Source organism: Rhipicephalus microplus, chromosome 10, assembly GCF_043290135.1.
Source record: "Rhipicephalus microplus isolate Deutch F79 chromosome 10, USDA_Rmic, whole genome shotgun sequence".
Lineage (NCBI taxonomy): Eukaryota > Metazoa > Arthropoda > Arachnida > Ixodida > Ixodidae > Rhipicephalus > Rhipicephalus microplus.
Window position 1 is genome coordinate 46,894,764 of NC_134709.1, and position 14,531 is coordinate 46,909,294.

General features: G+C 45.4%; 1 protein-coding gene across 1 annotated transcript in view; it reads right to left on the reverse strand.

Moving 5' to 3' along the window:
* Positions 1 to 9,049, reverse strand: part of LOC119181711 (facilitated trehalose transporter Tret1-2 homolog) — a 32,334-nt gene extending 23,285 nt beyond the window's left edge. The window contains exons 1-3 of the mRNA XM_037432954.2: positions 8,780 to 9,049; positions 2,267 to 2,488; positions 908 to 1,111 (exon numbers count right to left, since the gene is read on the reverse strand). Coding sequence (XP_037288851.2) covers positions 908 to 1,111; positions 2,267 to 2,488; positions 8,780 to 9,049 — 696 coding nt within the window. The remainder of the gene's footprint in view (positions 1 to 907; positions 1,112 to 2,266; positions 2,489 to 8,779) is intronic.
* Positions 9,050 to 14,531: the final 5,482 nt, after the last annotated feature.

The window sequence follows — 14,531 nt, forward strand, 5'->3', positions numbered from 1 at the left end:
CGCAGATGGCCATCTGACGTGGAGTGGTGGTCGCCGATGTCTGGTTGAAGGCGGACGGAGTCCAGCGCATCAAGGCGCTGGCATGTCGCAACGACATCAGCGATGGTAGTTGGGTTTTGCACAGCGAGGGCATTAAAGGCGACAGGCCCAATGCCTTTCAATATGTGTCGCACTTTGTCCGATTCCGGCATGAATTTATTGACACGCCGGCAGAGTGCGAGGACATCCTCGATGTATGAAGTATACGATTCACCGGGATGTTGTCGGCGAGTATCGAGTGTCCTCTTCGCGACGGCGGATCGAATGTCTGGTGTCCCAAAGACGTGCCGTGCCGCAGCTGCTGCTGGAAAGTAGCCCAGTCGGGTAAGTCAACGACATGGTTAAAATACCATGTCTTCGCGACTCCGACCAGATAAAAAGGGACGTAGCGCAGTTTGGCGGCCTCGTCCCACCTATTAGCGGCACTTACGCGGTCGTAGTCATCAAGCCAGTCTTCTACGTCTTCTCCCCGAAGACCAGCGAAGAGCGGGGGTTCCCGCTGATGTCCGTGTATGTAAGTAGGAGGGGCAGCTTGCGGCGGTGCGTTGTTGATGACATCAGTGCCGGCAGGCTTGGTCTGGGACATGCTGCCTGACTGTGGGCGCAAGCGGCGGCCTGAACGAAGCTCCAGGGGGTATAGCGGGCTGCGGGAGGTCAGAGGACCGAAAATCCACCTAATCCACCACGTATGAAGTCTTGGTAGTCTTGGCTGCGAAATGCCCACAATATATATATATATATATATATATATATATATATATATATATATATATATATACGTGTCTGTGTGTGTGTGTGTTTGTGTGATGGGGGAGACAGTTGAATGAATAAGCCAGTCTATCAATGAGCAGCAATACACCTATCGTGCCTGTAGGCTGGCGACGATGATGGAGCAGTCCGCGGCGCTGATGGAGACACCGCTGTCGGCGAACAGGGAACTCGCGTAGAAGATGATCATGTTAATGCCTGAGAACTGCTGGATGAAGTGCGCATGCGCGGCCAGCAGCACGTGGGACAAGCGCATAGGGGCACGTGCAAACACCTGCTCAATCGCGTGCCACTCCTCGTCCACCTGCGCAGAGAGCATACCGGTAACAAGACCTATAAAAATGCTGTCTATGAACAGGGCCCTAGGTTTAATACTTCACTTGGTCGTTTCGAAACCATCATTGTTGGTTTCCTCAGGTATGTTGTTGAGCAGCTTTACAAGGGTATTACGGTAACCGAGTAAGCGTAGCTGGATTTGCTTATGACGCTTGATACTGCAGAAAAGGACAAGAAAACGTAAAGAAACATCAACTGCTGTTGTTGGAGTTGCTATACTCGACCGTGTCCTGTTTACCAGTATCATGTTACGTACCTATATTAGGTAATCATGAAGTGAAATTGTTGTCACAGTATTTGATGACAAGTGAAGGTGAAGTCAGTTGAAGTTAATCCAAATAAACGGCAGTGAGCATATGGAAGGGCCACGTATTGGGTTTGGGTTCGAGTGATCTATGAATCACATGCGCGATTAGACCTAGCTATATAGCGTAGCTGCTTAAAGCACTACTATCATATCTCAACACAATTCGCCAGTTACGGAGCGTTTGCTGGTCACCTCAATCGAGAGAAAGACGCGGTACAAGAGTACGCGGCTGCTTCCTCGACAACCTGGTTTGTCGTACTCCAGGTGAGTTCTACATGAGCACTAGGCGTGTAGCGAATAACAGAATGTTTCTTTCCAGGGGGTACCGGCTGCAATAGCAACAATTCTAAATGTTCGATGAAGTAAGGCTAGCAACTAAGCCTTTTGGATCTGTTCTCGCGTAGCATTTCAAAGCAAGAAAATCAACTGGAGGGCCAGCCTAAGAAACGTTAGTCAGTGTTCGCGCGGCATAGAACAAAGTAAAGAGAGGAACAGATAGGAACGCAGAACTAAATTCTTTCTACTTGTGCTTTCGGAATGTTTCGTGAGGACATGCGTGTCGGTTGAAACCGCCTCAGTTGTTTTGTCACACGCTTTACGCCAATATTTTTTTTCGTGAACGCACACCAAGTGGCCCAAATAGGCACCCGAGTTTAACTGAAACGAATCGACCTGGTAGTGTGCGACATTTCTTTGTTTCCGCTCATGTTCCCTCACAGATAACCATGAAGTAAACAAACCTATCGTTTATGAGGTGCCTGTATCGACAGGTGACGTTTAAACACAGCTACTAGATTAAATTACTCTCGTGCGTACCTTGCTGCTTGTGCCACGCAATTTCCAGAGTGCCTCCATGGCGTCGATTCTGCGGCCGCGAAGAACAAGCCATCGGGGAGATTCCACCGAATACTGACTTAGAACAGCCAACAGTATTGCACCTGCGAAGCCCGCTATGGCGAGCATCTGCCACTCCAAGAAGCGCCCCAAGACGTAAGACCAGAGAATGCCGACGGTGATGGCCAGCTGAAGCATGCCACCCTGCAAAGCCATCATCAATGGTGGTGCTGTGTATTGACGTCGTCAAGACAGCCGTTTGGCTATACGCCTAGCCAAAGGAGTGATAAGCTGCTCGCTATCTTTAACTGCGTTTCTTCAAAAAACATGGCGAACTGTGAATACCAATACAACATGACATGCGGTGGTGTCGTGTGTGTGTGTGTCCTCTGCAGATATTACAAATGCATAGAAAAGCAGGGAGGTTCATGACGTGACACGGCGATAAGGAAAAAAAATACCTGTAACTCTTTATGTGCAGTCCGACTAGCAGCACATAGACCCTTCTGAAGATGCACGTTAACTTGTTTAGAAAACTCACGCCTCGAAGGACTTCCTGAAGAGAGTATAATGACACCCGAGTGATGCTTAACGTTATTCTATAAAAACAGTCATACATGTGGCACGTTAGAAATCACCAGAAAAAGTAACATGCATTTTTTTTTCTCTGTGAGCAGGCAATGAGCTTTGGGAAGCTAACTACATTTAATGTCTGAGCGACCTGCCTGCGTCGTGGCTCTTGAATAGGACTTGCTCCACGGTGGTGCTTGACCATGCATTTATGAGATTGTTCAGTTCATGGCCATATTTAGTGGCGTTTCCCAACCTTCGGTCGGGGAACTTACACATGAGTCAAGTCACACAGGCTGACTCAGACTCCGATCAGGTCGTGGTGGTTAGTCTGAGTGAGTCCTGTTGAAATTTTTTGTGATTCTGAGTCCAAGTGAGTCCTGCTAAATGCTACTTTGGTGACCCTGAATCCAAGTAAGTACAAAGCGCAATATATATTTCTTGAGGGAGTGACGCTCTTTGCGCCGAGTAATATATGTTATGTTGTCATATCTTATGTTGTCGTCTCGTTCAAGAAAAATGTTCGACTCGCTCGACTCGCATTGCAAAGTTTACTCGACTCGCATGGCAAAGTTTACTCGACTCGCTTTGCAATCACTCGACTCGCATTGCAAAGTTTACTAATCGGAAGGTGCAAAAAAAAACACCAAATACGTGAGACGTTGGAGTTAGTTAAAGAGCATAGACACCATGGTCGAACAAGCTAATTCTAGGCAAATGAACTCTTGAGTCGGCTTCGTCGGATTTATTTCGATTCGGATCTAGCTATGAGTCTGACTCTGAATGAGTCGGGGTGAGTGATCTTCTGTTGAGCTTCAGTCCGAGTGAGTCTGGCTGAAGAAGTTTTCACGCACGTGAGCCTGAGTAAGTTTGGGTCGAGAAAAGTTTGGTGAGTCTGAGTGGGAATGAACCCTAGGAGAAAACTATTCGCAATACCCATAGACTGCCGCGCCACCAAGTGGTATTGAGGGGCGTCCTCTACAGGATGGTCAGCAGGCAGACACTCCCTTGTTGGGCTGTGCTAGCTTCTGTGTTAACACGATTGGAAGAAGCGAGCACTGACTACTTTGCATGTTTTGTGCATCAAGGATTAAACCCGATCACCCGTGACATCATAGATGTGATTGTTTCTTGCGAGAAGCAAAGTTTTCGTAAAAAATACGAGGCAACAGGCGCTTTTGATTAGGGCGCGCAGACATTGCTTCGGTTTGGCGAGATTCCTTGTAGCCAAATGAGCTAGTTGAATGTTATCGTCTTAGATTTGCAGTTTAAACTCACTCTGTTTCATGCACCAACAGTATTTGTCAGTGCGTTTTGCAGTGCATCAATCCTATAACAGTCATTGTACACCGCGGAAAGTCGCGTGGGATCGCAATTCGCTCTTCTAAAACTTAGACAATGCTGCGCCGCTCATTTTCGTACCTTTTTTTTAGAGACAAATGACCACATACTGCAAGCGATTTGTTTGTTTGGCGTGTTTTTGAGCGAAATCTCCACGCCCAGATAAACTTAGTGAATGAGAAGTGTTGGTGTTGTTGAAGTCATTTGCGGAGGAATTCCAGATATTGTTTTCAGGAGTGATGTTAAAACAAGCCATCTTGACGACGACGATCTCTCACTGGACGTAGAAGGTTTTCAACTGACCGAGAGTGACAGCGCCGATTGATTGATATGTGAGGTATAACGTCCCAAAACCACAATATCGTTATTAGAGACACGGAAGTAAAAGGTTCTGGATATTTCGACTCGCTGAGTTTTTTAACTTGCACCCAAATGTTAACACACCGACCTAGAGCCTTTTCGCCTCCATTGAAAGTGCAGCCACCGCAGCCGTGATTTGATCCCGCGACCTGCGGGTCAGCAGCAGAGTACCTTAGCCACTGGATTACGTACCACGGCGGGCCAATAGCGACGATGAACGATAAGCTACTAACCCACGAGAGGGGAGTTTCACTTATGGTCCCCCCGTGGATTGAGATGTTTTTCACGCTGGTAAGTCACTTTGATTCTATTTATTGCGTAATATTCTTCATCGAGGTCAAAATAAAAGCACGTTTTTTACTTGAGCATTGCATGTTGCGTGATTACTGTGAATATTATGAAACGCCGCATGCCACCAACACGCTCGAGCTCGACCAGCGAAGGGAACTAGAGCAAAGAAATTTGCAGTTGCGAGTACAATCGCTGCCTCTCTGCTAACTTCTCTACTTAACTAGTACCTTCCAAACGGCGTTGTTGTTCGATGAGTTTTTATACTGCGACGTTGCGAAAAGCGCACGTGCGTATTCTTCTCAATATTCTTGTTTCTTTTGCGCTGATGGAACCTGTAGAAAACTGTATAGACGACAAAAAGGGGCATCATCATCATCATGACATAAGTGTGTTCGAATAAAAAAGAGGTCAACGGGGGGGCTTCGCTACGGGGACGGCAGCTCGTCTTTTCCTCAGCATTTTTGGTGCCAAAACTCAGAAGAGCGTGTCTTTATAGGCAAGACAGAGCGGAATTTCCCGACTTATCGACCGCATCTGCAGCCTATAGTCATTCTTTGAAGCCACCATGACGTGAAGATTGTGCACGAGGCCTAAACATCACCGAGACCCAGATTGTAAAGTATGACAGCCTGGCAGCTGACGGATCATTGTTCCTCAGACCTTCTTTGATGACTGGCGTTTTGGCTCCGACTTCGCATCGTTACAAAGCGCGCCAGTGATTTTCCCTGTTGTCGGCATTGCATCGTAATATTAAGGCCCCCTTCGAAAACCGAAGTCAAGTGCGCAATGTAGTCATGCAAGCCATTGAAAACATCGAACGCCTTGTGCATATGAATCGTCCCCCAGTAAGTGAGTTGTCAAATTTTAACCTAATTTTAACCAATGAGTATGGGATTCACAAAGAAATGGACGAGGAGGTAGGACATTCTGTTCACATTGATCATTTGGGAGCCGAGATGGAGGAAGCAGACGATTATTTTCGTCAGATTATTCGAGCGAAAGTGGGAGCAGACTGTAAGATCAAAAACCCACTAAAAGCTCGGCATGCTCCTCTGGATTCAATAAAAGGACGAATTAGAACAGAAGCGACAAAAAAAAAAAAGCGCCCCTCGTCTATAGCACAGGCACCTAGGCAATGCTTCCTCAATGGTTATCTTGAAGCATCGAAGCTAAACAAGTCGACTGCACGACAAACTGGGCGACATTTTGTAAGCAGACAGACTAGCATTCCCGCTGCGGAAGATGAATGCTCGAAAACCGACAACGAAGAAGAACCTTCAAACCTAAAGAATCTTTCTATCGTACAGTACCCACAAAGCCAATGGCCAGAAAGCGGCTGCGACTCAGGTGCACATGGTTGCAGATATTTGTACATTAGAAAAGCGAGGAACATTGGACAATTCAAAAGACAGTCCACGAGATCCTAAGGCTGAGAGCATGCCGAATCCTACAGATTCTGGTGTTGTACAGTGCAGCGTGCGGGCACGTGGAATCACCTGGTGGAAACAAAACAAGGCCAACTTATAAAGAAAATAAAACCTAAGAAAGATCATGAGGACACAGGTGCGAGACTTTTGTGCTGCTCATAACTTTTTCTCTCCTTGGAAAATGCGGACGCGAATATTCAAGGCCGTGTGAATGGTACATCTTATTTCAGCGAAGAATGCCCAGAGAGCATCATTGAGGCGAAAGAAACTGATCAGACCAAGAGCGGGTGAAAAGACTAATGCTTCCAAGGCGAACGCAGCCAGAGTGAGAAAATTAAGAATGTTTCTGACAAACATACACACAAGAACCTCGAAGATGAGTCCGCATAACGGATCTTCCTGCTAAGGAAACCCGTGCACAAGTTCACTGACGCGACGCGTTGAAAGGAGCGAACGTGGAACAAGTGTCTCTAAATCAATGGAAGATGAGGTGCAGGAAGAAAAACGAACCCGGGTGATTTCACCAGGACTGACATGAACAGAACAGGAAAAACAAAATAAGACAAACAAGCTCGTTAACATGGATGCTCGGCATTGTGCCTTTTTCATTCGGCACCTTTAGACGCTGAAGAGCCGTTTTCCCACAGGCACTACTTGCTATAGTGGCCTTACACAGCTAGAAATCCTTCAGGCCGGCTTGGTACATACTACCTCGAAGTGTCGTTGTGTCCATACGTCAATTCTAGTTCGTGCAGTTTTCTAGCGCACGCAGAAGATTACGCAAGGCATCATTCATGTACGGTCGATATGGTGATACCACCATACTTCACACAATGAGGCGAAAGATGAGGTAGCAAACGCTTAACAGTTTCTATCGTTTGGAGAAAGTACTTTGCTTCAGTATACATTGGATTGACGATCAAGAGTTCATCCGGGCAAAGCGGCATGGGGCAAACGTCCATGCATGCTATCTTTTCCTATTCGAATTGACGGGTTGACCCCCCTCCCGAAGCCATCATGGTTTGCACGGTGCGCCACGTATAACCCGTGGGCATTGCGAATATTTCATGAAGGAGTCCAAGAGTTTCACAGTTTTTGGCGAGCTACGCTCCCGTGTAGCAGAACGATGGAGGCTGCTCTTTAATTAAACATTTACCAAGTCTCCTTTCTACTTCTTTTTGGCTTTGCTCCAAACACTCACAAATTATTCAATTTAGGACCGTTAGATTCGTTGGTGATGTAAAAACAAAAACAAAAAAGCAAGCGAACATACGGCATGGTGCTACAGAGAAAAGGGACCACTCCACATGATCACGAACTTTCAGCCAATGTGTAAACAAACAGGCATTAACAGGGAGAGCTAGGATGCATGTGGTGCGCACAGTGCCGCCTCCGAGTCAACTGAGCGAAGCGTTGAAGGTGCGCCCACTTCACTTCATCGTCTTTTTGACATCCTAGTATACTACGTGCCTCTAGAAAACTTTCTGCTAAAGGCGCGACAACTGCGTATTCCCCGTGAGTAGCGAAACAGCATGGCGACGCCGACGTTTGGATGGAGTATGTAGGGTCCACGAGCTTGCCATTCTTAAAGGGACACTAAATAGAAACAATGACTTGGTTGAAATTGACAAACTGCATTCTGAAGACTATAATTCCATATGTTGCGCTATCATAAGTTTAAGGTGCTACGTATCGCACCATCTCATTAGAGAAGAAAATAATTGTTGGAGGTTTAGTTTTAAATTTCATTCCAAAATCCCCATGCGTAACGTAAAAAATTTCAAAATGTATTTGCGGTATTTTTGTGGCATTGGCTAGATGAAACTTATGCTACGTATGCGGCACCAACCGATGACAATTTGCTTCATTTTATCGGTTGAGAGCTACGTAGGATCCAGTAGACGCTTTCAATTTTTTGTTTTGCTTCACGGTATTCGGTGCGTGAATTGAAAGGTGGTGCCGCCACCAGCAGTTTCTTTTCGCGGGTTTCGGGGATTGTGAAATTGCGGCGTTTGGGAATTGAGCTGTTTTTGGAATTGTGAAATAACCCTTTACTAGTACAAGAAAAAACTTTTTTTTTGTTTTTAGTGTCCCTTAAAGGACGACATTCTTCAAAGTGCGTATTAAGCAACACAACTTTGATTGTCTCATCACACACGAAAAGTTGTCGTCCATAACATGAAAACATCATGGTGAACATTGTCATAGCATACACCTACGGAGACGTCTCATGATGATGTCATCACAGGATATCGTCGCTTGGCCAAGGGTTGGGCGATGCTGGAGGTGCTACGAATTCGCGCTATAAGTGCATGTTTTTGCGAGTGGGGGAAAGAAGTACAAAAGAATTGACTGATAAAAAAGAAGATAGTTTTCATTTTCCACCATAGTCTCAGGCATATAGGTAAGGGAAGGCGCGAGTTATTTTCCTTGTCACAATTATAATGTCCAATGCTCTATCCTCATGGACTTCCTCCTTCTCTTTTACCATAGACTCATCACGTACCATAGATCCTCGCTGAGCAGGCAAAGAAACCTCGGCGATGTAGGTGGGCACGCAGAGAGAGACCATTCCCGTGGCGACTCCCGTCACAAAACGACCGAACAAAACTGTGAAGAACATGGAGTTCGCAAATATGGTCGCGTATCCCACCATGTAGACCAAGGCACTGAGGAACAGTGCGAAACGGCGTCCCATGGCTTGACTGGCGAAAGCGCCCAGCCCACTGCCGAAGACAGCGCCAATCGGCAGGAGAAAGCTGAACCTGCCCACCATCGTGCGTTAAAAAAAACGCATGCAAAATGAATATGACTCACAGCACTACCAAAGCGCTTTGATTTGAAAAGTTTAGCTAGACTGCGTCAAAACTTTTCAATTCAACACTTAAGCAAAGATAAAATTTTTGCGAGCAAACGTTTGCCGATAGTTATAGCGCAAGAACAGAACGACGACAAAGGGACAAGTCGTTCTGTTTTCGCGCTCAAACTATTGACATGTCCTACCAACTAGCCCAAACTGACATACTTCTAAGTTACAAAAATTTGCGTCATTTTATTTCGAAGGAGATCTTAAGCATGCGTTCGTGTCATGCTCAGTGATGGCAAACAGTTCATTGCTGCTGCATCAACAGAGGTTCCATTCGTCTTTCAATGCTTAACATGAAAACAGTTAACGCAGGGCTTTACCAAAACTTACCATCACTCTCATGCAGCTGGCATGAGAGTGATGTTCTCACTGATTCGCCATCTTCACACATGGCTTGGTTTAATTTCTGTGTTACGGTTTCATATTAAAGAAAAGAACGAATCATTTTCAACTTCGTGACCCGATTTGAAATGATAAGCCTAAAAGAATAAAGTTAGTTATGAAGTGCAACAACTGAACATTTGCTGATTTTCGTTTCGTGAGAAAACAGCTTCAAGCCACACGATCACACATGAAACCAAAAGTAAGAAGATTAGACAGATCCGCACTACCCATCATTCCCATGCTCGCTTAAGTACCGTGCGTTGCAGTTCCCATAGACGCTATCGCCATAGTTCTCTCTTTTGTATATATATAGGAAACTCTGCAGTTAGTGTCTGCTAACCTACGCTCATTCCCCTCTCTCTTTTAGGCACTTGTTACGGCTTCTAACCCGCCTTTGCGCATGTGCCTCCCCTCTTTTCCTCTCCCCTCTCCTATGCTCTCCCTTCCTCACCTCACAACACCGACGCAGGCAGCGTCTACTAGCGCGTTTCTTGATTGAAAAATAACTACTGCTCACGCTGCTCAACTGTTCACTGGCCGATCGTACATAATTGGATGTTGACCTCCAAAGTAGGGCCGGTGGGTAATTTCTCCTGTTGTTGAACAATAAATGATGGCGGCGCGCACGTTAACTAAAAAAGCGCATTGCAGGTCTTCGAGTCCAACTGGAATCTTCTGCCTCTCACTGCCCATTAGCAGCAATTGCTAGCATATTCCGGTAGGGAAACCCCATCCATCACTGCGCGATTTGCGCCTCTCCAGGTTTCTCTTTTGCTCAACGCTACAATGAGCACCAGCGTTAACTTCACGACCAGTGTAAGCGATAAGACCCGCTGCTTCGTATCTACACATGGTTCTCTTTAACGGCAGATGGCGTAGTATTTTAAAACGTTTCAACAAGTTTACAATAATTAACGTGAGAACTTATTGGTTATTTCTAATAATTAGATTACTCAGATATTGTATGTTAATTTCAACCCAGTTGTGAGAATTTTCAACCTTGTTATGGCCTGTATTGAGCGCTTTACTGTGATCCTACGTGGTCGCGCCACATGAGATGGATGGGCGACGAGCCGGGCCTCGAAAGTGCTCGGTACATGACAGTCGCGTTTGCGTAGCCTCCTTCATGCGTTTGGCGGTAGCATATATATAGTAGGCTAAACACCTGACGGTCATTGTGACGGAGCCAGAGCTCATAGCTTCGATTCCTGTAATCCTGCTTCTATTTTTCTTCTTATCCATATGATGGTATCGATTTCGCTGACGTATTTTGTGATGGAAAGACTTCAATGAAGTCTTGAAGGTTCCTGACAAAAGGCACTTTCGCGTTGGAAGTCTCGCTGATTTTGTTGAACTGGAAAGTGAACCTATGACACCTCAGCAAGCGACGACAGGGGCCGAGTGCTCCTACCATTGTATCAGCAACACTCATGTATGAGACTTCAACAACGTAGCCTATACATCTTTCAGGCCTTCTCCCTATCACAGTGATGGTAGTTCATGGGTAGTGGTCTTATATCGCTAAAGAGAAGTGTTGTCTCATGACTTTGAGCTCCAAGATTAATTCCGGCAAAGCGCCCTTGCTTCTACGCTCACCCTGATAGCAATCCCGGCCATGCCAGCACGGAGACTCGACGCACGTTGCATATATACAGTCGGGCTTCTAGCCCAGTTGTGGTGTGATTTCTTAGATGCAAAGCAGCTCTTTAAGTAGCCCGTGTAACACTCTCCCTCCATGGGTCCGTACAAACGCACCGCAATAACGCGCTACCCTCACTGCAGGTCTTGGAGTGGTGCCAAGTAGGTCACGCCCAGTTGCGCGTTAACGTCGCGCTCGACTCGCAGTCCACGATGACGTCACCCTCTCCCTCACTTTCGGTACACTCGCTGCAGCGCCCGCACCGTCTGCCTCGTCCGTTCACCCGCAACACATGCCGCTACCGCCACTCGCTCCGCTACTGCGACCGCTGCTGACTACACTGCTGACTCGTTGTTTCACGCAAAATAAACCTGACACGCACCATACGTAAGCATTGAAATACGTCTGTACTTGTCCTGCACCCACGTCAAGTCTGAAAAAACGACAAGACCCATGCCAGCCATCGCTTCAAACAAATCTTCCAGCGTTCACCGCAGCATCTGCGTTAGCACCGTTCAACCCGTATGCCACCTGTGCGCCACGCTGGTACTTCAATCCCATCAGGGTTACCTCTGAGAAGAGGGAGTAGATTTTTTTTTTGAAGTCTCCCATTCCGCGGAATCGCGACCCTGCCCCAGCTTGGTGCCAACTCATTGACGCATTTCAGGCTCTGAAACCACTTATTTTGATTACGCTCTCCCTGTGCGAATGGAATGACCTTAGCGACAGCATTGCTAGAGTCAACCTCGAAAGCCACGTCATATACCGCAGACTGCGGTAGATTCTAATAATTTGAAATGCCCGAAATAATAGCCAGTCTTTTCTTTCTAAAATATAGATAAGGCTCAACAGTGTGAGCGATTCGGTAAAAATATGTCATACAAAGCGCACATAGCTCAGATTACAAACATTTAGCACTGTACTGTAATCACTGTACACCATGTTTAAGTGTTTCACTAGCACCAGGAACTCATACATCGGAATAAAACGTCGAGGGAGACTGCTAGGGGAAGCTCTTCATATCGGATTTATATTGTAATATAACGCAGGTGCAGTGACAGCTTACCAGGTGGATTGAGCAGGCGACTGCATGGTGGCACGGTCTTCTTCTGGTGGGATCCACTCGTTGGTAGCGACAGGAGATGTGTAACCCAGTGTTGCTCCCATGCACAGTGAACCGGACCACGCACTGGCAAGCGTAAACAGGAAAGGTCCCGAGAGGGGTCGTCTATGGTTTTCGTATAGGGAATCACTGACCTGATACGCCATGTCAGTATATTGCTGCTCTCTCGATGACTATGAGCAACGTTTACCCCTTACGAGACACTGGCTCTTTACAAAGATTTGCTTGCTTCCTGATGGTGGATTATACCCACTAATAGGGATAGGACAAAAAGCTGGCACTTTAGGTATACGCAAAAAATTAAACAAAAATAGCACAGACAAAAATTTACATAATAGAAGATAGAGTATCAAAACTTCATTCACACTGAAAAAATTGATACACGAAAAACAAAATTTCTTATGCCTAAAATAATTCTTAATACCCAATCGAAATATCGGTGGTTTCTCGAAGTAACAATCAATTGAATCTGGTCATTTTCCAGAAACCGGTGGAGTACATTTGCTCAGTATGAGAGACTGCAGTCTGCGCTTCTCGGTAAGAGAAGTACGAGAAAACAAAGATGTGTAACTAGTTTAGAAGAGATAGAAGCTATATAGAAATGTGTTAACCATTATGTGACTTGTAATGTATGGTTAAAAGTTCTCGCGAAATTTATTGAAAAAAACTTTTATTTAAAAGAACATTTAGCGAACACTTATTGAAAAGAAATAAAACGAAAATAACTCTTGCTTTTAGAGAACTCAACTGCACAATTATCATAAATGCTCAGAATTTTATTTTGTTATTTTTATTTTCTATCACCCTGACAGAATTCGAAAGACCTGCGCAAAGTTTAGTTATCAGCATAGGCTTGCCCTATCATGAAGGATGAGCAGATGTAGTGTCGAAACACAAGTAACTGGCGTCGTCTCGAGGACCACAACAGCCATTACTGCTCTACAGCCTCTTGCTTATCGTCAAATTACCTCTATTGAACAATAATCATGGGTTCTATTTGAAAATGACCATTAGAGAGAATTTTCGCGAACGGCGGTTGAGTGCGCGTCTTATTCAACCAAATGAGTATTCGTGAATCGTATTTCCTTACTTTTGACGTGCTCTAAATGTTCGGGCTTATAAGTTGTGTAACGAAACTCCGGCCATTGTTATTGTATACAGAGATCCGGGAAAGTTTCAGACAAGCACGGTAAATTATTGCGTATATGCACGCAAACCAACCCTTCGCTTAAAGAGTGTACTTTTGTTTTTGGCGCGTCTTTTCTCAACATGCCCCGATAGTCAAAAGCATGGCCAGTTCTGACCGATCTCGTTAAAGTGACATTAGCGCTCGATAACGCCGTCCTTTTTCATATCAGATCTGATACTAGTAGCTGGGATTTTACGTGCCAGGACCACGATGCTATTATGACCGACGCTGTACGGCAAACTCGCCTAACAGTATTATTTGAGGCACGAACTAGCCAAGCTCCTTCACAGCCTTTCCTGCGGGCCACACTGAAACTTCTGGATGAAAAGCAGACTTTTAAAATTCTCGATACTCTTATTTCTTGATTTGAACAAAATGGCTTGTGACCGTATGGAGTGTACCTTAGATTATGGCAGGCTCTGAACTCCTGAAAACGTACATACTTGACATAAAATAACCAAATACAAAACTTCTACATTAGCCCGTTTTACAACCAAAACTATGTTAGAGTAGACGCAAGCATACCTTGCGATGTTGCTGCCGTAAATACAGGTGCGCTCTTTTACATTTATGATTGTGAGCTTTCAAAATCCCTTTCAAAATCAGAGTCTTTGAAATAAATCCGAATTGTCAAGAAATTTATGAAGCGAGTGTTTGTCGCATTTTTTTATTTATCCCAGAACATGGAGCTCTGATTATAATGAACAAGTCGGGTATAAAGCTCCGCGTGGTAGACATGTAGAGCGAGTACTTATTCAAATTTTTTTGTTTTATCTTCCCCTACCGGAAACGCTTGCTCGCAGGTCGTCCGCCGATGCTAAAAAACAAAAAAAAAACAACGAAAACGGAGGGATTGAGAAAGAACGAAGCAGCTTTCGCGTGAGCTGCGTCCGGAAAATAATAAAGTACGACAGGGCGAAAAGAACATAGGGTAGAAGTAGTACCATTTTTTTTGCTGGAATAGCTGCAACAGTGCCAATTAAATTCTTTTTTTAAAATATAACCGAGCTTTATAAAGCACGACAATCGTCGACGACGACCACCGGGCGAAGTGGCT